The 26271-nt window shown below is 38.7% G+C and overlaps 1 protein-coding gene across 5 annotated transcripts in view; it reads right to left on the reverse strand.

Moving 5' to 3' along the window:
- SPTB (spectrin beta, erythrocytic) overlaps positions 1-26271 on the reverse strand; it is a 183302-nt gene that overhangs the window by 102360 nt on the left and 54671 nt on the right. For 4 of the 5 annotated variants that reach the window (XM_007473036.3, XM_007473037.3, XM_056810896.1 and 1 more), the window contains 3 exons: positions 20148-20343; positions 3558-3709; positions 796-969 (listed from right to left, as the gene is read on the reverse strand). In XM_007473036.3, the coding sequence (XP_007473098.2) occupies positions 796-969; positions 3558-3709; positions 20148-20292 (471 nt within the window). In that variant the 5' untranslated portion in view covers positions 20293-20343. Of the gene's footprint in view, positions 1-795; positions 970-3557; positions 3710-16315; positions 16664-20147; positions 20344-26271 lie in introns of those variants that run through there. The other variant, XM_016426010.2, reaches the window with a different exon arrangement.

The following is a 26271-nucleotide window of genomic DNA, read 5'->3' on the forward strand; positions in this document are numbered from 1 at the left end:
AGATAAAGAGCTGGCCTTAAAGTCAAGGTCTGGGTTCAGGTCCTGTATTTGATGCCATACTGGCTATGTGACCCTGAGTAGTCAATCTCTCAGATGTCCCTGGACGACTTTTTTTTTTTAATCTTTACCTTCTGTCTTAGAATAAATACTAAGTATTGGTTCCAAGGCAGAAGACCAGTAAGGGCTAGGCAACTAGGGTTAAGTGACTTGCCCAGGGTCACATAAATAGGAATTATCCGAGGTCAGATTTGAAACCAGGAACCAGGACTTCCCATCTCTAGATCTGGCTCTCTATCCACTGAGTCACCTAGTTGCTCTCTAATATGACTTTCTAAGACTTTAAAGGGATGGTTGCTAATTGTAAAGTAAATTACCTCACCAGGATGTCCTTTGTTGTTTGTTCTTCAGTTATTTATGTCTGATTCTTAGTGATTCCATGGACTTGCCCATGTGGTTTTCATGGCCAAGATATTAGAATGGTTTGCCATTTCCTTCTGTGCATTCCCATTTTACAGATGATGAACTGGGGCAAATAAAATTTAATGACTTGTCCAGTGTCACATAGCTAGTAAGTGTCTGAGGTCAGACTGACCTCAGATCTTCCTGATTCCAGATCCAGTGCTCTATCCATTGCACCACCTAGCTGCTGCCAGGAAGTCCCTTTCTCATTGAGATTACCAGATAATGAAATTAATTACAGGACAATGCAATAACTGAATAAATGCTCTATGAACTGCTGTTCTTTCTACCCCAGTCTAACAAGTCTGGTCTCCCTTTCTGTCCCCAAACACTTACCTGGAAGCGAAGAATGATAGTCCATATGAGACCCAGGACAAGACGGTGGTTGCCGTCTACAATGTCATGAGAACCCATGTTTTCCAGATGTACTCGCTGCTCCTTGAGAAACTGCAGGGCTTTGTCGACATTCTCCAGGCAGTGAATTCGCATCTTCCCTTTGGTAGGCTTTGGCTGGGAAGAGACAGAGAAAGCAACAACTGAACTAAGAGCAGCAGTGGATAAAGAATACTTTAGCATTAAAAAAGCAAACCAGCTTGGCTCATATTAATGAACCACTCTATAGGTGAAATAGGGCAGCAAGGAGGCATAGTGGATGGAATGTTGGTCCAAGAAGACTTCATTTTCCTGATTTCAAATCTGACCTCAGACCCTTACTGGCTGAGTGATCCTGGGCCAGTCACTTCATACTTTTTGCCTCAGTTTCCTCATCTATAAATAAGCTGTAGAAGAAAATGGCAAATCAGCATCTTTGCCAAGAAAACCCCAATGAACGATCACAAAAAATTAAATAAATACATACTAGTCCTTCCTCAGAATTACCAAGGTTCAAGGTTCAAAGCTGTATTGTTTGGATGATATGGTGCATTTTCAGGGGTCTAGTCCCAGCTTCCTATACTTGATGATGAATAACAAGGTAGTTCTTAAACTGGAAATAGTGAGGTCTATACTGATCAAAAAACTCCTTATCTACCTCCTCACTATGGCTCTATCATAATAGAGGAAGAGTATTTGTAGGAAGGTCACAACAGAGATCCCCATCAGCTACAAATCTCAGTAGCATTTGCTAATTAGAAATAATTCAACTCAATAAGTATTTACTAAGCATCTATCATATGTCAAATATATTAGTCCTGGACATACAAAAACAAAAACAAATAGTCTCTGACCTCAAGGAGCTTACATTCTAATCTGTCAGGGCCACAACTAAAGAACTGTTAATGCTAACTCTAGAGGAAGCTTTGCCTCAGTTCTGCAAGATAAGAAATCCTACCTGAAGATGGGGAAAAGAATCTGGTAAGAAAGATCTATAAAAGCATCATACACATGCCCATTTTGTATTTGACTAAACTTATTCAAACACATGTTGAATATTAACTGCATCCAAAGTACAGGACAATGCAGAACTTTTGAACCAATGGAGCAATGTTTGGATAAAATATCTATAGATTTAAAACAGGTTTGGAAATTGGGAGCCTTCTTTTTTGCTACCATCCACCAGAGGCTTTGAGATTTTAATGCAGCATACATGCCTTGGTTTATTACAAAAGAAATACCTATATGCCATGGAAAACTAAATTTTACCACTAAAATATATGTATTTATAAACAGTAATATCTTTTTTCTCTTACCTCATCTTGTGATATAGAAGGAAATCTATGGATTCTACTCCTAGTCCCAGTTCTAAGTGTCATTTATTAGTCTGACACTAGCTGTGTGTGATCACTGGCAATCTCTCAATCTCTGACTCAGTTTCCTCATCTATAAATTGGGAATATAAATGCTTGAAATACCCACATCACAGGGTCTGTAGGATTATAGGATTAGATCTGGAAGGGCCTTTAGAGGTCATCTAGACCATGTTCTCATTTTATATGGAGAAACTATAACCCAGGGAGGTTAAGTGATTAACCCCAAGTCACACAGGCTGTTGGCATTAAAGAGGACTGTGCAGAGGACAGTGTTTTGTAAGCCTTAAAGTGCTATAATAAAATAAACTGAGGCACATTATGATCAACTCAAGGTCATAAAGTAAGTCAATGAATCATAAAATAGATGGTATTATTGCCAACAGCCTTCAAATAGCTTCAAATCCAAGAAAAGAAACAATAATCTTAAAATACCTAGTAGAATTTCAAGATGCTAAATCAATAGGCTATTCATCTGGTGGTCAAAAGCAAGCCAAGATTAGGAAAGCAAAAGATCCTCAAATAAAGGAAAGTCAATATAAGAGATCTATGATCTGGCACATTGTCCTGCTTAGTGATAGAAAGTGCCCAGAAGAAGACAAGAGAGGAATGAAGGGATCAAAATAATAACTAGTTTTTATACACTGCTTTAAAGGCTAGCAAAGTGCTTTATACAGATTAACTCATTTTATCTTCACAACACCCCTGCAAGGTAGATGATAATATTATCCTCATTTTACAGATAGGGAAATTGGACATGAGAGTTTAAGTGATTTGCCCAGTGTCACACAGCTGGTAAGTGTCTGAGGCAGTATTTGAACTGAGGTTTTCTTGATTCCAAGCCCATCATTCTATTTACTGTGTTACTATGCTAATCCTTAATAGGAAGTTAAGATTAAGAAACAGTCAATACACTATTTCTGAGTAGAGTGAGGGTAATTAAGTTAGGACACTTCCTTAAATAAGGTTTCTCTTTTTGCCCTAGTTTCAGAATAATTTCCAGGAAAAAGAGATGGGCAAGTTTCTTAAGGTCATGATGATTTGAGAAGACTCATAAACTTATCCCTCTTTATAAAGGGGGTGCAGCATCTAGGTAGCTAAGTGGATAGAGACAAGCCTGGAGTTGGGGGGTGTCCTTGGTTCAAATCTGGTCTCAGATACTTCCTAGCTGTGTGACCGTGGATAAGTCACTTGATCCCTATTGCCTAGCCCTTATTGTTCTTCTGTCTAGGAACCAATATTTAGAATCGATTCCAAAAGAGAAGGTAAGGTGTTGTTTTCTTTTTTTTAAATCAGCCCTTTTGGAGAAGCTGCATGATGAAAGAAAGATGTGGCAAATCTAAGAAGCCTCACCAGCATCTCTCCTGAGAGGACCTCCAGAAGTTTGATGAGCATCCTTCCATCCCGCAGGTCCTTGTAGAGATCAGCAATACGGCAAGACACACGTGCCAGGTGTGAATTCACCCATTTTGTGAAAGTTTTCTTCTGTACTACTTCTCGCTCATCTGCAAAAGGAGAATACCAGGTAAGGTATCACAAGCCTCCTAAGGATGGATTGGACCAGTGACAGGAGGTTTGTGCCATTTCTAGAATCTATATCGGAATTTTTGATAGACATAATCCAAGGTCACACTTTTATATCATATCGCAAATAGAAACCCAACCACTCAGTTGCTTTTGAGTATGTACATGTCGGCCACTGATGCTCTCAACTGTAGCACCAAAGTGAACAGATTTCATCAGTCTCCATATGCTGTTTCCTCTAGATTGCTTTTCTCCTGGGAATTCACAAAGTATAACTCCCTCAGTGCTCGAGCAATTAATTGTACTAATTTTCTTAAATACTAACATCTAAGGGACAGAGAGAGGTGAGGTGTAAAAGAAAATTTACCACCATGGGTGCTGGATTATACATAGCAAAGAAATAAATCAGTCCACATACTAATAAAGAGAATCACTTTCTTGGGTAGAAATTTCTCAATTCTTTTCATTCTTTGACAACTATGGGTTTATTTTCTAGGATATACCATGGAGTGGAGCCAAGATGGAGTTGGGGAAGGAGATTAAAAAAGGAATCCCTTAGGACAAAGATGTAATTTAATGCAGGAGTTGTGTGGATTGTGACAAAGAATGAAGCAGAGAGTATATCTTTAAATGGATGACTTAGTCTGAAGAATAAGGAAGAGAAGTAGAATGGGAAAGGGTAAAGAAAGGAGAATGATAAGGAGGGGAATCTGGGAAGGTAAATGGAAGAAGATAAGCAGAAAAGAGATAGAAGAGTTGAAAAAGAAAGAAGGCTTCAAGAACAAAAGAAAGGGAAAAAAATACCTTGCTTAAATTTGTAAATACTCTATGACAACTGACTTCTGTGTAAATGGATTTGATGGCTCAGGCCTCCAAAAGATGTGACAAGTGTGGCTTGGTCCACTGGGAAATGACCTCAGGAGGGTTACAATTGTTGCAGAGCTGTCTCTCTGGAGTGGCCATGCCAGAAGCACTTCAAGGGCATGACTCAGATGTCTCTGCTGGCCCACAATAGTGAGCTTCCTTCCTTCTACTCCCAGTTAGTTGAGTGCTTGAAACTTATACCCTCTCACTCTAAACATAAGGTAGAAACTTACACCCTTTCACTCTAAGCATGATATAGAAAAAAGAGAAATGGGGTTGACTATACACTATCCTTAAATGGCCACAAAAGAGACACATTAGCCCAGTGTCTTAAATTCTGTAGCCCCAGGTAAGTTTCATTCAGACAAGTTTCTTTTACTCTCTAAAACACACTGATTTTCTAGGCTTTCTGTAATCCTGGTTTTTAATGAAGGGTTTTATGGTACTTTAGGGGTCTCTGATAATCTTCTAAAATGTGTTCTTGTGAGGACATACTGAAGCTCAATAAGAACACTCAACTATTTCTAGGGAAGAGCTTTCCAATCCCTCTCTGCCCCACAGTCCAACACCTTAAAGGAAAAGGATGACCAAATAGAGGAAAGAGTCTCAGCCAGCTGTATCCTTTTCTCCTCTCCATAGTGAGGGACTCCTGCCTAACACTAAATTACAGGGAGCTCTGTTTATTTCACAACTAACACAGAATAAGGGAATTCATCCTGAAAATTTTGCTTAGAGATCTAGAACTTAATTTTCAGCCAGTGGGTTGATGTAATTTAAAGATGACCAAAGTATCTCAAATTGTCCACCAATCAGTACTATTTTGGTTTTAAAAAATTTTATTCAAGGGTCAGCTAGGTGGCTCAGTAAATTGAGAGTCAGGCCCAGAGACAGGAGGTCTTGGGTTCAAATCTGACCTCAAACACATCCTAGCTATGTGATCCTGGACAAATCACTTAACCCCCAGTTGCCTAGTCCTTACTGCTCTCCTGTCTTAGAACCAATACACAGTATTGATTCTGAGATAGAAGGTAAGGATTTAAAAATTTTATTTTAAAATATTTTCCCAATTATATGCAATAATAATTTTCAACCTATGTTTTCTGAAATTATAAGATCCAAATTGTCTCCCTCCCTTTCTTCCCTCCCCACTCTCAGAGAGTAAGCAATTTGACCTGGATTATACATATATTATCATGCAAAACATACTTCCATATTGGTCACTGCTATAACAGAATACTCATATAAAACCAAAACCCCCAAATAAAACTGTAAATAAACAAATGTAAAATAAAGCATGCTTTGATCTAGCTCTGACTCCAACAGTAAAAAACTGAGTCAGATTCTGATCAATGTCTATTTCTGGAGGTGGACAACATTCTTTGTCATGAGTCCTTCAGAATTGTCCTGGATCAAGAGGCAGCTAGGTGGCTCAGTGGTTTGAGAGCCAGGTCCAGAGATTGGAGGTCCTGGGTTCAAATATGACCTGAGACACTTCCCAGCTGTGTGACCCTGGGCAAGTCACTTGACCCCCATTGCCTAGCCCTTACCACTCTTCTGCCTTGGATCCAATACATAGTATTAATTCCAAGATGGAAGGTAAGGGCTTAAATTAAAAAAAAATCTATGAGTTTAAAAGAAATAGTTTTGTGATTCTAGGTTTTAAGCATACCCCCGTGGAAGACATGGACAAGAGTTTGCTGAGGAGAAAAAAAGATGATAGGCTAGTGATCTATATGAGAGGTTCTTAAAGTGTGGTCTAAAGACCCCAAAAGCTTCTTGAGACCCTTTCAGGGGGTCCACAATGCCTGAATTATTTTCAAATTGGTACTAATAATATGTTACTTGCCTATTAAAATACTCCTCCTTTCTCCTACTATATATCTGTGTGAAGACAGATTTTCTTCAAATATTTCAATCAAAACAACATGCCACAACAGATTGAATGCAGAAGCTGCTATGAGTATTCAGCTGCCTTATATTAAGCCAGACAAAGAGATTTGCACAAATATGTAAATTAGTGCCACTATTCTTACCAATTTTTTCTGTTGTGGAAAATATAGTTAGTTTTCCTTTAAAAATGTACTATTTTCTTTTAATGTAACAAATTTATTATTGTTATTTTAATGAATATGCATATCATTTTTCATTTTTAATACAGTAAATATTAATAGACAACTAATGAAAGCAAAAGTTCTTTAGGGCCCTCAATATTTTTTAAGTGTACAGTGATCCTAAGAACAAAACATTTAGAACCACTGCCCTACAGTACTGGAAGTAGTTTCCAAAGAGATCACAGATCCACTGATGTACATTTCTTAATTGCCAGAAAATATTTTAAAGTATTGGGAATTCTGAATAGTTTCACCCCACTTCTTTTAAGAGAAAACAGTTAAGTCAGGGAAGGGAAGCCGAAATCCCTAGAGGCTAATTGTCATACAGAACAGCAAGGTCCAGGAATAGGGATTAATTTCCATTAGCTCCTTCTCTCTGGCGAAGCTTTGCAGCTCACTCAGCATATTTGTTCCTGAGCCCATCCTGAGGCTTTCAAGTGGAATTCTGAGCTCATAAAGCAATGCCAGATGAAAGCCTGAGGCCTTATTCTTGTACACAGGATGTACCCATGGGATAGACTGGAAAGAAGGTAATGCTGGCAACAGCTACAATCGCACACCTGAACTTGTCCTCAGTGGGCCCTTGCCTGTGCTACTGAGACATATGATCTTTGGCTTCTCTACTGAGAGATCCTATAAGGAGGATCAACTTAGGTGAAGGTCTAAAACGTGGCAATTTCTTTTTCTAAGGCTAAATCATGTCAATGACTATTAGACGGAAACAAATTCTGGAAAGTAACATGACCTATAAGTTTGTGTCCTAAAAACAAAAGCTGTTTCCCCTGTTCTATTGCTTGAAATTTCACTGACTTCACTATCTCTTATGGACTAAGTCTACATCTAGCTTTTAACTTACTTTTACTCCCTACCAGCCTGTGGCCATCTTTTTTCTATCCCAAAGAATTTTCTGTCTCCCCTACCCTTCCACAAATCTAGAATCTGTGCTTGTGTATTGGTCCAAGCAGCATTACCTCTTCATCTTCCTTTAAACAGCAGGTCAATTATAGAACACAATGGGTTCTCCTATCTGCAGGACTACCCCTCTTTCGTCTCCCTTGCTGGCTCATCATCCATATCACATCCCTTAATCATGGGGAAACCTCAGGGCTCTTTATGTGACTTGCCCTCCTCCCTTTATTCTTTCTTGCCTCCCTTACTTGGTGACTTTATCAGCTCCTATGAGTTTAATTATAATTTCTATGCAAGTGATTCCCATTTCTACCCATCCACCCTCAGGTTTTCTCCTGAGGTCCCATCCTGTATCTTCAACTGGACATTTTGTAGGCTTCTCAAACCTAATGTATCCAAAACAAAACTGATGACTTTCTTAAACTTCTTCTGAGAGCACCACCACCCTTTTCTCCTAGGTTTGAAACCTTGGTATTCTTTCTCCTCTGGACTCAACAATATCACACATATCCAGTCAGTTGCCAAAACTTGTCATATCTCCTTCCACAATATCTTTTACATCTGTATCCTTTTCATTGCTCACACTACCATCACTCAGTTCAGAGCCTCATCACCTCTCACCCTGACTACTACAATTGCCTCCTAATAGTTCTCTCTCCCTCATCTCTCCCCACTCCAATACTTCTTTCACATAGTTGCCAGAGGCATTTTTTTTTTTGCTGGGGCAATTATATTACTTTCCCACTCAATAAATTTCTCCAGTACAAAATATAAAGTCTATTCTGTGTATAAGGCCCTCTATAATCTGGATCCAACCTATCTTTCTGACACTGATCTATATTACTCCCATTCCTATATTAAGTGATCTAGACAGACTGATCTTGTTGTTCCTCACACCTAACATTCCATATCCTGTCTCCTTGCTTTATACGGGCAGTTCCTCATCATTAGAATGTTTCTTCATCTCTACCAATTAGAATACTTTGTGTCCTTCAAGACAGCTATAAATGAAGCCTTTCCTCATCCTCCCAGCTGCTAATCTTTCTCCCTTGCCTGTCCAATAACTTTGTATTTTGTACATAGTATATACTAAAAAAGTCTCTCATGTTGGAAGGTATGCTTCTTTAGAGCAGGAGATGTTTCATTTTTGTCTTTGCATTTTTGTTACTGAGCAAAGTGCCTAGTAAGCAGGTCCTTAATGATTGTTTGTTGACAAATCAATAAATATTGTCAAAACTGTCAACAAATAGTAGGTATAAATCAGTGTGCTGGATGCTGTGGGGAATGGAAAAGTAGAAGACATGGTCTTTGCCCTTCAAGGGGCTTATAATCCACTTTGGGGCACAAAACAAAAAAAAGCAATGAAAATGAAGTGCCAAGTCATAACAAGAGACATATAATAGTTTACTCTAACAATTTAAGAGCTACCTTGAGGCAGTTTTCTCCCTCTTTTACCTTTATCCACAGTGGTTCCTAGTTGGTTAAAAATATGTAACTGTCAGAAATCAGATCTAAGCCCTACTCTATGGAAAAGTTTGAAGTTGACAAGAGATTGCCTTTATCATCTCAGCTTCTTAGTTTTGTGTCTTTTTTTCCCCGTCTCCCATGAGCCCTTTATAATTTCTATAGATACAAGGAGTCCTTACTTTCTTCTATCCAAACTATTCTCAAGAATGAAATGAAAACTCATTCACATTAAGACAGAAGTGACAGAAAATATCTATAACTATATGTAATATAATTAATAATAAACTAATATAACTAATCTGTAAAATAAAAATACCATTTCCAGACAGATCTACATTTCAAGACAGTTTTAAACCACTAAAGTTAAAGGTAAACCCAGGTAGAATTTCCAGCATCCAATAGTACCAAAGAGACTAATTCTGGAAAATTTCAGTGACTAAGAAATCACAGGCATTGTTCAGCCTTTACTTCTATACTACTTTTTTTGTTGTTCATGTTATTTTCAGTCATGTCCAGCTCTTTGCAACCCTATTTGAGATTTTCCTGGCAAAGATACTGAAAAAGTACATCATTCCTTCTCCAGCTCATTTTCAGATAAAGAAACTGAGACAAGCAGGGTTAAGTGACTTTCTCTAAGTCACAAAAATAAGTGGCTGAGGCCAGATTTGAACTCAGAAAGATAAGGCCTCCTTACTCAGGACTGGTACTCTATCCACTGTGCCTCCTAACTTTCTCCCTAGACTACTCTTCCAGTGCATAAATGTGGTCCTCTTGTCCTCTGGATGATGAAAAAGAATGAAAATGAATGCAAATCATTTAGTTCTCAGCCTTCTACTGTCATTTTTCCTCTTCACAGCTGGAAGAAGAGCTTTTGGTAAATTTGAATCCACTATAAAAGAATACCTAGGAACATCTATTCAATCCCTGTGACACAGTAATGCCTCATCTACCCAGTGAATATTCCACCAATTAAGTGACTATTAATGCCATTGGTTCTAATGTTTTTTGTTTGACTTGTTTCAAGAGAAATTTACTGGTCAGCCACACAAATAAGCAAGAGTACTATACTGGGTTCTGTGAGAGATTAGGACATACAGTCTCACTAGTATTGTAGAACAGAAAACAAAGTCAATATGGAGTTATAGGATCTGGGTTGAAATCCTTGTTCTGCCAATTTACTACTGAGAAGACATACTTTACCTTCCTGGGTCTCAGTTTCTCATTTGCAAAATGAAGGGATAGGACTAGATCACTGAGGTCCTTTCCAGCTCCCAATCTATGACTGTATGAAACTTATAATTTTATTGGGAAACAGAACCTGCACACCCAATATAACTTTAGAACACTTTCCACCCCTATCTACAAGGGCAATGAATCATGGATTCCTTAAATGAACACATAAATACTGAGGAAAATCACCCAATTACAAATCCTTTCTTAAATCAGGGACAACTTCTTGAAGAAAGTGAATTTTGAGCAAGATTTTTAAAGAGACAAGATCCTTCTCTACTGGCAGAGAGAGCACCATTATTTGTGAGATGTAATTTCTGTTCAAATAAGGATCGGATTAGGTAATTTTTTTAGTTCCTTCCACATATGAGATACCATAACAGGGAGAACAAAAAAGCAAAGCCACTGGGATAAAGGTTAGCAAGGAGTGACATTTGAATAGTAGGGTATAGAAAACATGCGGATTAATGCAACTATGGTGGTGGTGGTGGTGGTGGTGGTGGTGGTGGTGGTGGGTAATCTGAATACAAAAACTGAGGGAAATTTTTTGGTAACTTAAGATCAGAACTGAGGACAAACACTGGATTTGGCAAGACAGCTTGAAATTTGAACTTTATAAAATAGATGAGAAAAAGTGCAAGGGTTCTTGAAGAGGGAAGTGCTATGAAGGAAAAAGGAAGTCTGAGCTGTTATGTATAAGAAATCTGACCAAAAGAGACCATCTAGGAAATTATTCTGATCAACTGAAATAATGTTTATAAAAATGTCAAGGAAAAGGAGAGACATGAAAAGCAACTGTTTGGACTACATGTGAAGAATATAGATAGAAGACTGGAAAATTTTGCCAAGATTACTATCCAAAAGGACCAAGAAAGAAGATGGCAATACTGAATAGAAATAGGAAAGTGGGGAAGGTATTTTGGGGATAGGAGACATGATCAGCTCAGTTATCAACATATTAAAGTTTAAGATAGGACAGTAAAATAGCACACAGGCATCAACATCAACAAAAATCCATATGCATTTATTAAACACTTACTGTGTGCCAGGAATAGGCAAATGAAGATATTGAGAAAGAGGGAAAAGGGGGAGTAGAAATCAGGTTTGAAAATGAAGATTTGAGAACCACTTATTGGCTAATGGTAGTTGAAACCTCAGCAATATGGTTTGCTGAGGGAGTCAATAAACATAGGTAAAAACACAATGTAAGATTTGACCTGTCTTTGAGAACTGCTCTTTAAGAAACAGAGAGAATTTATTGGAAAATCACTAGAATAGAATTCTCCTTTTCCCCAGTTTACATCTAAAGAAAGCTTTTAAAGTTTACAAAGCATTAAAGACAACCCTCGCAATTACTCAAAACAATCTTATGGTGTGAGAGTGTTTTGACCATTTTTATAGATAACACCAAATTTCAAAATGATTAAGTGGCTTTGCCCAGAATTATATAGTCAGTAAGTGTTAGCACCAGTATCTAAACCCATGCCTCCTTAGACCCAGGACCAGGATTCTTTTAGATAAACCATCTTGGCTCTCAAAAGAAATACCTTATCAGAGCTGCATATCAGTCAGTTCATGCCTTAATGGAGAAGCTCTAAGTACAAGCTGGTAGTGGAAGGGAAGAGAATAACCATTTATATAACACCTTGCATGTGCCAGGCACTGTGCTAAGTGCTTTAAAAAACATGATCTCATCTGATCCTCACAACAACTCAGAGGAAGGTACTATTATTTTCCCCATTTTACAGTTGAGGAAACTGAGGCAATCAGAGGTTAGGAAACTTGCCTAGGTCATACAAGTATAAAGTGTTTGAAGCAGGATTTGAACTCGGGGAATTTTTTACTCCAGGTCCACTCCATCAAATTCACTGCCTAGATGTGTCTCCTCCTGGAGGCAGCTAAAGGTAGAATTATTAGAAAAAGTAGGGGCCTTTCTAGTCTCTTTGCATAATATTTCCCTTTCCCTTGTTATGCTAGAATCAATGATCACTGAAAGAATACAGAAATGTAGAAGATAAGACTTCCACAAATTCAATTGTTTCCAGGTCTCTCCAAGCCTCCTGACTTGCACTTGAGTCACTCTCCTTCCTATAGACCTCTTTTAGTGTCTCCATTTTTTAAAAAAATGAAAAATGACTGCAGATATTTGTGGAACAATGCCCTTGATCCCTCTTCAGCAGAGTAGAATGAAGAAGCCAGGGGATGAGGAAGAACTAAGCATTATCACACATAAGTGTGCCCATGGAAACGACTGGCCTAAAAATTAATAGGTATTTCCCAAAGATGGCAGTATCCATTAAAGCAAGTCATTCAGCCTTTATAATAAGAGGAGAGAGCCAAGTCTTATTATTAACCTCAATGTGTTAATATTTAATAGACTATCCATGAAATGGTATATCACAGTAACCCTGAGTTTGAGAACAGCTGGTTACTCCCCTGCAAAGTGTTCTCAAACTGAGACTTTCAGAAATTAGAAGCAGCATAGCTTTTTTCAACATTGGGAGGAAACAGGAGAGGATGTAGAGAGGGACAGGACAGACAGAGATCTGTCTGAAGACAACTCAATCTTGAAGATGACTGATCCCAGTGGGGTGGCAAAGGGAATATAATGACTCAATTCTTGTTTTATTTTGAAGCTAACTTAATTTTTTGCTTTGTTCTGGTTACTATCAATGGTTTTTAGAAATTTTGACATGTTTTCCCACTACACTTACAGTCTACGTATAAAAGGTTTGATTTCTTTAAGGAATGAATACATTTCTGGGGTAGCTGGGTGGGTTGGTGGATTGAGAGTCAGGCCCAGAGATGGGAGGTTCTGGGTTCAAACTTGGCCTCAGATACTTCCAAGCTGTGTGACCCTGGATAAGTCACAACCTCCATTGCCTAGATCTTACGCTCTTCTGCCTTGGAACCAATATACAGTATTGATTCCAAGATGGAAGGTAAGGGTTTAAAAAAATGAATTCATTTCAATAACTACAAGGGAGGGGTTGCCTAGGTGGTACAGTGGATAGAGCATCTGTACAGGAGTATAGAGGACCTAGGTTCAAATCTGGCCTCAATCGTTTCCTAGACATATGACCCTGGACAAATCACTTAACCCTGATTGCCTAGACTTGCCACTTTTCTCTTAGAATTGACATTGAGATAGAAGTTAAGAGATCTGAATAATAATTTTAATTACAGGAGAGGCATCCTGACTTGGCAAAGAAAAAAAAGGGGGGAAAAAAGAAAGAAAGCCAGTCTCAGAATCAGAAAAGTCTTGCTTCAAGTCTTGACCTTGACATATACTGCTTGTGTGACCCTGGGCAAAAGTTTTAACTTCTCAGTACTCACAGCAACTCTATTATCCTATACAGAACAGGTGCTGATCTGAATTCTTAGAGGTAGATTCCTCACCAGAAATTTTCTCACCCACGACCGATGAGAGAAGGTGTTAAGATGCATTGGCAGGGAGAGATTTTGTATTTGGAAGCAATGAAATCACAAGTCTAATCTACAACAATGAAAATACAGATCTAGAGAAATAATTAAACTCTCTTCCAACTATTAAAAAAAAACTCTTAAAGGTGTCTAGGCAAGTGGCTTTTCTACCATTAACACAAGATTCTGTGATTTACAGCGGCTTAGCTTTCTCCAGGATTTGTCAGCTTAAGTAACTGCTGACCCCCTTTTCTGTTTTTCTGACTTCAGTGCGACATGTGTCCCAGAGTCAGGACTTATTTCTATGGGGTGGTGGCAGATAAAAATCTCCTCTAAGGGAATTGCCAGGGGACCCAGGAGTAAGTGTCAGAGGGCAAGAATACCTACAGGCCAGACTACTAACGAATTGGGATATGTATAATTTGAACATTTGCACTAGTGCCTGTGGTAGAGGTCAAGGAAATACATGGTGGAATGTAATGCTATAACCATTTGGTTCCACCATCACAAGCTGCATTCTTTGCACCATGACTCCAATCACAAACTTGTTCTTCCTTAGAAATGCAGAAGGGCCAGATAGATATATTTCCTTCTGTACATCGTTTTTCTGTTTCATTCTGAAAGTCCCTTTTTTTTTTCCAGGTGGGTCATGTCTTTCCTAAAAGGGCCAGATATGTTCCTCCCAGTTTTTTCTTCACCCTTTCAGGGTCACTAGAGGGTACACTATGGACAAAGAAATACAAGGGTGGGGGCAGAGAAATGCAGAAAAGGGAATGAAGGGGAAAGGCAGGTTAAAGAACAAGCAATCTTTGTGGATAATTCTTCTTGGCCTTAGGTATTTTATCTTCTTTCTAAACCCTAATCAGAAAGGAGAGGGTGAAGAGAAGGGAACAGGGGCAGATGGAGAGAGCGAGGGAGAGAGGGAGGGGGAAAGAGGGAGGGAGAGAGAGAGAGAGAGAGAGAGAGAGAGAGAGAGAGAGAGAGAGAGAGAGAGAGAGAGAGAGAGAGAGAGAGAGAGAGAGAGAGAGAGAGAGAGAGAGAGAGAAAGAGAGAGAGAGAGAGAGGAAGAGGGAGAGAGGGAGGGAGAGAGAGAGAGAGGGAGGGGGGAGAGGGAGAGAGAAAGGGAGAGGAAGAGGGAGAGGGAAAGGAGGAGAGAGGGAGATGGAGAGAGAGAGAGAGAGAGAGAGAGAGAGAGAGAGAGAGAGAGAGAGAGAGAGAGAGAGAGAGAAAGGCTAACGGGAGTTTCTTTTCTTTGGAAAACTGAGGGCTAAATTTCTTTTCCCCCTTCCCCTATGCAGTAATAAAAAACCAGGAATTTGACAGACATATAAATGCAAGGAGAACAACAGACACACAAATCATTTGATGCTCAGGAAGAACCACAGGAGCAATGGTTCAAAAATATACTTGCTGAAATCACAACCCTCACCTCTCACCTTGGGTTCTGAACCACTGAGGTCAAGTCATCCACCCTTGAAAGCAGAGCTGGGGCAGGCCAAATCCTCAGCTTCAAATCAAATTTGGGCTGATTAATCACATTTGAAAGCTGCTGTTTTTCAAACAGAATAACCATATGGCTTGTTTACAGGGACAACAGGAAGAGGGATGCATTGAGTAGGATGAAGGGCCAAACAAGGAGTGTCCCTTTCTGAATCAGAGAGGTTTGAATGAAATTAAGAAGAGGCAGAAAGAATGGGCTGCTACCTTTAAGTGAGGTGTAATAATTGTCTGAAAGGAGTAAGAGCGGAGTTCAAAAGAGTCAGCAACCACAGTGATGCCCAAGAAAAGAACTGAACAAAAGACTTGCAATCTTTCTAATTCCCTGCTCACTTCCATATTTGGGTCTGCCACCAAATTATGCTTAAACTCATCCCAAGAACTAGTTTGTATACTAGCAAAAGGTAATTTGTTGATGATAGCCTGATTTGTACAACATCAGAGATTTCATTAACCCCAAAAGTTTAGATTTGAGCTTGTGAGGAGTCAGAGTCTATGGAAATAATAAGAAAGTAGCTTTGATCTAATACTGAAAGGAAGTTAGATATGGCATATGATCACTGAACTTGAAAATGTAGATGGTAATTTGAAACCCACCTCAGATGCTAATTAGGTATCTGACCAAGACCCTCAGTTTTCTTACCTAAAGAGTGGTGTAATATTCTTTATACTATCCAACTCAAAAGTTGTTATGGGGAAAGTGTTTTCAAACAGGATCCTACTCCATTAATTATTATTACTATCCCAAGGCCCTATTTCTTCCTTTCACCATAGGATTTTCAAAGAAGAGTGGTGGGCTCAAGGCTGAGGAATGTGGTAATGAGGAAAAAGAAGTGCTGCACAAGAGACATGGGAAACAAACACAGCAACTAAACTAACATTCTGAAAGTTCAAGTCCAAAGATATAAGCATTGAGAAAAGGTCACTCCCAAATCTATCACAGAGGGAAAAGAGACCAAAGGTACTTAACTATTTTAGAAAAGAAATACCAGGGCCTCTTGGTTCCAAGGCAACATCTCCATCCCAAAGGCAAAGAGTAGGCACTTAACAACCAATTATTGATTAACTGAAAATAAATTGATTAACCTTCAAATAACAGTTCAGCATTCATTGGACCATCTGAATCTTGACTTTGGCTACAGGTCAATCAAAACAGATACTTCCTCAGGCTTACTTCTTATATAAAGCTTATTTCTCTTAATTACTAAATATGTTGTTGGATACAGCCATGAACCATAGCAACTTGGTGGCTTCTCACTCTGTTTAGTCATAAAACACACTGTGACATGGTACAAAGAGTGCAGAATTTAGAATCAAGAGAGATTCTTGAGTTCTTCTGAGTTCAAATCTAACCTCAAACATTTACTACCACTGTGTCCAGAGGCAAGTTACTTGAGCTCTTTTGAGCAGGACCTGTAAAGCTGGAATTATATCTGTTACTTTCCCAGAGTTGTGAGGAATAAATGAGATATGGTTCAAGTGTTTTTATGGCCTTAAAACACTGTATAAATATTAGCTACTATTTTTATTATTTTCAAGTGCTACCATCAAATTTATGAGAAAAAAAATCATCTAGTCGCATGATGAGATGACTGATTTATAGGCTATCTTTGCATTGTCAAAAGAAATCAAGGAAGGATCCCAGGACATTAGTGAGACCCCTTTGTGTTGAAATTTTGGAAGAAAAGAGCTGGAGGGGACCTTGGAGTCCATCAAGTCCTGACTTTACAAATGAGGAAACTGAAACATAAAGAAGTTTCATTGACTTGCCCAGAGCATACAACTAGAAATGTATGAGGTTGGATTTGAACCTAGGTCTTGTTGACTCAGAGGTAGATGGATAGAGTGCTGGGTTTGAAATTAGGAAGATTCATCTTCTTGAGTTCAAATCCAGCCTCAGATACTTACTAGCTGTGTGACCCTGGGAAAGTCACTTAACCATTTTTGCCTTGGTTCCTCATCTGGAAAATGAGGGGGAGAAGGAAATGGAAAACCACCCCAGTAACTTTGCCAAGAAAATGCCAAATGGGGTCACCAAGTGACATGACTGAAAAAACTAAAAACAACAGAAAAAACAATTTCTTGACTGTACTTCCAGTGCTATCTCTACTATTCCAGGACATACTTATGTTCTTATTTAATCAAGAAAATAATGTCCTTTTATTACTGAATATTTCATAAATGTTCATCTTGAAAATTTTACTTTTAATTCTCTATATATACCCTAATGAAGTCTGCTATGTATATGGTTATACTAGATGGGCAGTCTCAGATAAACTGCATTTCATCTGCATCAACAGAGGCAGTATTCACATAGATGAGATCATAGGTTTATTTGAGTATTTGAGAATGACCTACAAACTCTTAGGTGGGATAACATGAGTCATCTCAGTGAAAGCCATGACTTAGTCATCATTGTTGGGAATTCCCTCTTTGATTGTTACTAGAGTCCAGTTTTTAATTTTAACATGTTGATGCCCCTGGCTTTACAATAATGAGATTAATATCATTAACTTAATATATATTCAGATTACCTCTAAAGTCAGAAGGAAAGCTAAATAGCTTTTAAACTCAAAACCAGAGGGATGATATGGTGTTGGTGGTCTCCTAAGGAAATGGATCATCTGGGAAATAAACCAAGGAAGATCTAATTTTCATGTGACCCCTAAGCAAACCCTAACATACAAGGAATAACTCTTTGATTACACATGTGGACTATACTGTGGCCCAGTCAGAGTTAACAGACAGGTTGGCAAAGTTATGTTTTAGCACTGGCTAGAGAATGAATTATAAATGCAAATGAGTTGATGTTATTACCTCTGTCACTAAGAGAAACAAGGATGCTATGGAAAAAATGCTGAATCTGGAATCGGCAGACCTGGGTCAAAAACTTGCTACCTGTGCAACCTTGAGGAAATCACAATTCTGGGCCTCAATTTCCTCAACTATAAATAAATGATCTCTGTCAGAGTTCCCTTCTATCTTAAAATCTATGATACTATGATGCAGATGGGAAAAGGAGGGGGAAAAATAAAAAGAGCAAAATAATATCTCAATTACACAAATCAAGATCCTTATAAAATGAGGCAAAGACTATTCCTATGCTACAATGTATATATGTGCTAGGAAGCAAAAGTAGAGAGGATGTGTATGAGAAACATATCCCTTAAATACTTTCTAAGAAATAGTTAAGATATAGGACAAGATAACTGTCAAAAATCCCAAGTCTGCCAAGAACCAAAAGTCTCCTTATATATGTTTTGGGGTTTTGGTTTTATAAGATCATTTACTTACAAAAATGATCAATATGGAAATATGTTTTGCATGATGATACATGTATAATCCAGATCAAATTGTTTACCTGTTCCAGAAGGGTGGAGGGAAGGAGAGAGGGAGGTAATTTGGATCATATAACTTTGGAAAACTTATATGGAAATTTGTTATTAAATGTAATTGGTAAAATAAATATTTTTAAAGTATCCCTAAAGTTAAAGCAGAAAAGGGAATAACTTTGCTGAATAACTTACATTGATACATTGTTCTAAGATTTTGAATGATAACCCCCTAAAACGGTATAAAACAGGGATTTTAAGCATTCTTGGTGGAATATAACTCTATAGCAGTTTGGTGAAGCCTATAGACCTCTTTTTTTTTTAACCCCTACCTTCCATTTTTGAATCAATATTGTGTATTGATTCCAAGGCAAAATAGTGGTAAAGCTAGGCAATGGGGATTAAGTAACTTGCCCAAGGTCATACAACAACTATGGATTTCTTCAGAATATTTTTAAATGAATGAAATAAAACATATAGGGTTATAAAGGAAGCTAACTGGATTAAAAATATGGTTCCCAAAAGTTCATGGACCTCACTGAGGACTTCATTGAGCACCTCTGAGAATAATAAAGGTTATCAACAAAGGAGCTTGCAGATTTGCCCCTCACCCATGGCAAAGCTTTCCACAAAAAAGGAGGGCTGAGTCCACTGAATGGGGATAATATATAAGGGAGGAAATACTGGCTCATTAATGAAGGAGATTCCTAAGTCAAATAGTGGCTCAGGTGGAAAGAATGGTATTTTTATATTTTCCCACCCCCACCCCCATATGATGATCAAAAATCCTTCAAAATGTCCAACACCCAGGTTATTCCAGGTCAAGATTCAGTAATGAAGGTTGATCACAGGTGCTAAGGGAAGATCAAACAGCAAAACTGGCATCTCAGTAAGCAGGAGGAAGAGGAACTATTTATGCTGGAGATTTAAATGAGCTACAATAACAAACCAACCAACCAACCAACCAATAAACCCCATCATGAACTTTAGTAGGTGAAATCCAAGAGTTTACCTCAGAAAACCTTCCCCTCCTCCCTTTAGGAAGACTGATGAATGTTGCCTGTTCTCAATCTCACACTTGGTTACTCTTTTCTTGTGGAACCTTGGGTAGGGATAAACATCCCGGAGCCCATTTGGGAACTTACAGATCAGATTCTTTTTAATAATATAATTAACTTAGTACCTTTAACACATTAATTATTTCATTAAATTGATTTGGCTTCCTTTGACTCTTGATTTTGGCTATAGGTCACTCAGGATGGCTACTTCAAGTTGCTATAAGTACAGTGTAGATGCGCACACACACAACCCCCTCCTTCTTCAGAGGGTGAAATATGAATGAACTATAGGACAGGTGTGAACAGTGGCTGCTGCCAGTGCTCCTGAACAGGCTATGAGCACAGAAAGAAGGCTACATCCCTGGGAGCAAACTCCCATCAGGCATCAGCAGGATTCACCCAAGAATCAACCCCAATTCTCCCTCTGTCTTCCACACCCAGAGACTTGGGTTCACAGGTGGTCTTGGGAATACTGAGGAAGGTTCTCCCCACCCCATACTCCATCCTTGCAACCCTCCAGAAGAGTACCTGCTAGGGCCTTGATCCGAGACCTCTCAAAGAGCCTGGCGGAGCTATTGTCATTGTCCAACTCATTGTCTGGGGAGTCCCAGCGGGCGTTGATCCTGCTGTACTGCTGGATGCCCAGGTTGTCAAACTCAGTGGCGGATGTCATGTCGGGAGGCTCTCAGCAGCAGCTCCTGCCTCAGTCCTCATGAAAGGGCCCCTGGAGGGAGAGCAACATGTATGGAAGGGTTAGCTCCCCACCCCTTTAGACTTTTTCTCAGGGGAAACTTATTCGGAGCCTCTGACAGAAACAGATCCTTCTAAGAGCAGCACACTGTGCCATCTGCCTTAGCATGCTTTCCACCTGAGGTTCCTGGATCATATGTTATGAAATATTGCAGCAGCAGCAGCAGCAACAGTAACAATGACGGCGGCAACAGTGGCAGCGGCGGCGACGGCAGCAGAAGGGACAAGGAGAGATCTGCCTGCAGTAAGAGTCAGGGCAGCCAGCAGGTGGAGACGTCAGTCGCAGTCATCTAGAGCTCCCCAAACCCCACCCCCTTCTCATGCTTCAGACAAGACTGCTCACTGGGGTCGGGCTCCAGAGGCTGCAGAGGCAACTGCACCGCCCCGCTGCCAAGGAAAGAAGCATCTGCCCACCAAATTGAGGCCAGGACGCAATGGGGGGAGGAGGGAAGAGGGGGAGGAAAAGGAACAGGGGAGGGAGGAAGCTGAGGAATAGGCTGAGTGTCCCCTGAAAAGAAAAATGAATACATGGGGAAAAGAGGAGTGGAAAAAGCCAGCTTAGGGTGCCTCCAAAGCTTCTGAGTTCAGGGCAATTCAGGCCCAAAGAAAGTTCATCCTGATATCCACTTTAGAGGGGTTCCCTCGTTATAGATATTCATAAGGCTGAGCCCTTCGGGGCTTTCTTTGGTCAAGTGCAGCCAAGGTCTCCAAGTATCAGAAAAATGGGGCTCCTGTTGAAATCCACTGAGCCATAAAACCTCCAAAACATTGCTGACTTGATCTGTATGCCCAATCCAGTAATACCTGACTGCAAACATTAGGATGCCTTGCTGGGCAGTGATGTTTACATGAGACAATTGGTGGCTACAAGTCCTTTATATAAGAGGGAAGTCCCAAATCCTAGGGATATGTTTTGGGGGCTTGGGTTTATAAGACTGTTCATTTACAAAAATGAACAATATGGAAATGTGTTTTGCGTGATACATGGATAACCCAGATTGAATTGCTTGCCATCTAGGGGGTGAGGGAAGGAGGGAGGAAGACAATTGGATTTTTCAGAAAATGTATGTGGAAATTTATTACATGTAATTGGCAAAAAAAAGAAAGAAAGAAAATAAAGTGTGCAGGGAGTCCCAAATCCCAGATATTTGTTGCCACTTGTTTATTTGGTTGTATGACCTTTGGAGAGTTATTGTACCCCCTTGACTTTTGATTCTCCCTTCTATAAAATGGAACCAATAACCCTTGAGTCCCAATGACCTTCAAACTGCCTCCCAGAGTTATTTCACAGATTTATGAGATAATATCTATAAAACACTTTAGAAAAGGGTTTTTTATTTAGAACTGGAAAGGGCTTGTATTTTAATAATAATAGAAACGAGGAATAAAATCTGTGACTAACAGTATTTTCAAAATTCAGTTTTGTGTTTGATTTTTACAGAAAAAATTCAGATGGCCAATTTAATCTAGCTATAACTTGAATTAGTAGTGCCCTATTTCTTAGGCATGTAAGAACACTGTAAACTTTTGTCTCACATAAATATACATCAGACTATCCTCCTATTTCAATACTTCTTAATGGGGCACAGCCCATATTTGCTAACCTCAGCATAGAAAAAGCCCTTATTACCAGGTTGTTGTTGTTGAAATCCACTTTTATTAGATAGTTATATAGGGAAAAGTAATAGGACAAGGTAAGGCACAGTGCCTTATGCCATCAAATTTATATGTCTTAACCTTTTTTTATGCCATGGACCCCTGTGGCAACCTGCAGCTCCCTTCTCGGCATTGTTTTTAAATTCATAAAATAAGATACATAGGATAAACAAAGAAAATCAATTATATTGAAATATAGTTATCAAAACATATATATTTTAAAAATAAGTTCATAGGAATAGCTAGGTGGCTCAGGGGATAGAAAGCCAGGCCTGGAGATGGGAGATGCTGGGTTCAAATCTGGACTCAGACACTTCCTAGTTGTGTGACCCCTGCACAAGTCACTTAACCCCTAATTGCCTAGTCCTTACTGTTCTTCTGCCATGGCACCAATACTCAGTATTGATTCTAAGATGGAAGGTAAAGGTTTAAAAACAACAACAAAAAAGTTCACAGAAACCAGTTTAAGAATCCCTGATCTAGAATCATTTTGTTTATCCTCCTTTGTTCCACCATCCAGACTCTTTCAGATGTTCCCCATTCTCTGTTTCATATGGGGCTTTTGGCTATAGCTTGTCTTTATTACTTACCCACCTTATTAAAAACAACAAGCTACTGTGGTGCTTTATGCAGGGCAGCAGCAAAATAACCAAAGGAAGCAAATATAGACTCTTAAAAACAGCAAGAATTTCACTACAATGTTTGCCATGTTCTGGTCTTTCAACATTTTCTCAGTCAGAAAAGAAAGCATCTACCAAATGAAAGCTAATTGTCCATGCTATGCTACGCTGTACCAAAGGGTACTATTCTATACTATATTCTGTCCTATTCTATGATATGCTATACTATGTTATGTCATGCCACTGGGGAGACCTGGTTGGAGTAGGGAGATGGAACAACGATTTACTTCAATCATAAGACCTCCTGGCTTCTTTAAGGACAGATTGGTCTTGGTAAGCTGCCTTTAGATGGGCAGTTCTTGACTGAATTAGCCCAAGCAAACTAAAGAATGAGTTCTTTTTTCCTTCTTGGCTGCATTTGCCACTACTACTCACTCATAAGGAAGAAGAGCCATCCAAAGACCATTTGAACACCAAACATGGCCAAAGCCTCCTGGGAAGAATGGGGTTGCCAGACTCAAGAGAGGTGTGATTGAACCATGCCCGATGGAGGTAACAGGACCCTGGCTCTTCCTTCGTCAGAGCCCTGGGCTATTTTTAAGAGTGGCAGAGAAAGGATCTGGCAGTGAAATGGTGGGGGGGCGAAATTACCCTTGCTTTGACTGTAAATAAGTCTGCCCCAGAAAGAACAGACTTAGCAGGCAGACTGGTAGGCTTGGGGTTCAAGACAAGATTGATTGCTCTGTGTTCAGAAGAGTAGCAACTCAATAACAATTCATCCTGCTTAAAATATCCCTCCTATGACAGGAGGCAGGAAATGACGGCAGGAACCAAACAGTATCTTGTCTTCAGATTTTTTTTAAACAACAATAACAACAAAATTAAGAGGTTTGAAATAAATAAGAGAAGATAGTTCAAAGAATGAGGGGAGGTGGGAGGGATTTACTTCTTGCTCGCTCCTTAAGCTATTTTTTTTTTTGCAGTTGCTCTTCTGAGGAAAGCAATTTATACTCAGAAAGAATATTTGTCTGAAGGGTAGCTAGGTGGCACAGTGGTGGCACAGCCAGGCCTGGAGTTGGGAAGACTTGGGTTCAAATGACTTCCTAGCTGTGTAACCCTGGTCAGTAGCAGAAATACTGAGAGCTATCTGATGGGTGATATGAACCATATAAATATAAGACATAAAAATGGAAGGGAGGAAAGTACGGTAAAGAGGGAATTTGGATCCAGAGGACTCATTCAATTTTCATCTCTCCTACAATTAAATTGTGTGACTGGACAAGTCACTTAACATCTCTGGGCTTTTTCTGTAAAGTAAAAGGATTAAACAGCCTACAAAATCCTTTCTAGCTCTAAATAATCCTTCTAACCTATCTCAGATTTTGCAGCAATACAGGAATCTTTAAGCACATGGCTGGAGCATTAATGTTTGTTGACTTGAAAAATACTCCCTTCCAATCTTCTTATCTCTTCCCACCCAAAATAAAATACAGTTTTTCTGTCCATAGAAGACTGATAAGCAACAAAGTATCAAAAAATATTTCTATAAAGGAGAAAATGGAAGGCAGGGTTGGGGTACGGAGAAAGGAAACTAAAAATGAATAGACCAAAGTAAAAGTAGTGAATTCAGATGTGCTGACTCTCCTGTCATTAAAAAACTCTAGTGGAAAAATCAAGGTTAAGTCATATGAATTACAAAAAGTAGATTTCATCTTTTTTATCTTTTCTCTAACCCTTGAGCTAAAGATAGTATATGTTTTATTGTCTTGGACTTTACTGGCACCTTGGACATAGAATTCTGATTGCTCAATTCATCTAGCATTTATTAAACACCAAGTACGTGCCAGGTACATTGCCAGGTACCGGTAATACAAAGACGATAATGAAGAGTCCCTGTTCTCAAGGCACATGGATGCTACTGGACAACTCATTAAATTACAAATATATACAAAGTTAATACAAAATAATTTTTGTGGGGGGCTCTAGCAACTTGGGGGATCATAAAAGACCTTTCATAGGGAGTCAGCACTTGAACTATACTTTAAATGAAACTAATGAGGAATAGATGAAGAAAACAAGTGTGTCAGGCCCAAGAGATAACCTATGCAAAGATACATTGGCTGAAGATGAAGTATTGGATATGGAGAACAGGAAATAGGTCAGTATGACTGGATTTCATTACAAAGGAGGGGAAATGGCCAGAAATGTCCAGAAAATTTGGTTGGAACCATATGTAAAGGGCTTTAAATACCAAAGAAAAGAATGTATATTTTTAATAGAGGCACCAAGGAACAAGCCACTGAAAGTTTTTTCTGTTTGTTTGGTTTTGTTTTTAGCAAGTGAATGACTTGCTATAAGTGAACTTTAGTAACTATTCTTACTGTATTATATTTGGCTACCCCTATTCTATTTTTTTCTGGTGCCAATTCATTTTGGTACTGGGGGAAAGTAGCATCCAAAGTTAATCCTTGAAATTCATCTAAACTCCTTTTAAAGAGGAGCAGTTTCTCTGTGGTAGGCATTGTACAAAGCACTTGGGGTGCAAAGAAAGTCAAAAACACCAGTCCATCACTCAAGAAGTTGACATTATAAGAAAGAGGTTCACAATGTAAGAAGAAGCTCACATTGCAGTTAAGGAGACAATGTATAAATAACTATGTACATACTAAGATACATTTATGTGTGTATATGTTATATGTATATTTATATTAAATGGAAGGTCATCTCTGAGGGTTGTTTTTCATCCTTCATTTGTAAGGAGCCCCGATAAACTAGAGTCCTTCCCAATAAGATTAAGGTGAGTGAAGGATGCCCTTATCACCTCTATTATTTAATATTGTACTAGAAATCCTAGCTATTACAATAAGAGCAGAAAAAAGAAATGGAAAGAAATGGAATAGGCAATGAGGAAACAAAGTTTTCCATCTGCAAATGATATGATGGTATACATACAGAAACCCAGAGAATCAACCAAAAACAGAGAAACAACTTTAGCAAAGTTACAGGATACAAAAATAAATCTATGTAAATCATCAGTATTTCCATATATATATATATATATATATATACATACCATTAACAAGAGATAGAAAAGGAAATTCCATTTAAAGTAACTAGAGACAATATAAAATACCTAGAAGTTACAAAACACACCTAGTAACTATATGAACACAATTTAAAAACTCTTTTTACACAAATAAAGTCAGACCTAAACAATTCATGGATAGACTGAACCAAACAATACTCCAATTTAAATTAATTTACCTATTTAGCACCATAATTATTATTACCAAAAAATTACTTCCTAGAACTAGAAAAAATAACGAACTTCACCTTGAAGAACAAAAGATCAAGAATATCAAGGAAATTAATGGGGAAAAATAAAGTAATGAGGCCCAGCAGTACCAGATCTCAAACTCTACTGGCTAAGAAATGGAGTAGTAGATCAATGGACCAGGTTAAGTAATCAACACACAGTATTTAATGGTCATAGTAATGTAGTGTTCAATAAACCCAAAGATCCAAACTATTGGGAGAACTCACCTCCTGGGAAAACTGAAAAATAACATGGCAAAAACTAGGCATAAACTAACATCTCACACAATATACCAAGATAAAGTCAAAAT

Source organism: Monodelphis domestica, chromosome 1 (assembly GCF_027887165.1).
Source record: "Monodelphis domestica isolate mMonDom1 chromosome 1, mMonDom1.pri, whole genome shotgun sequence".
In the NCBI taxonomy this organism is placed as follows: Eukaryota; Metazoa; Chordata; class Mammalia; order Didelphimorphia; family Didelphidae; genus Monodelphis; species Monodelphis domestica.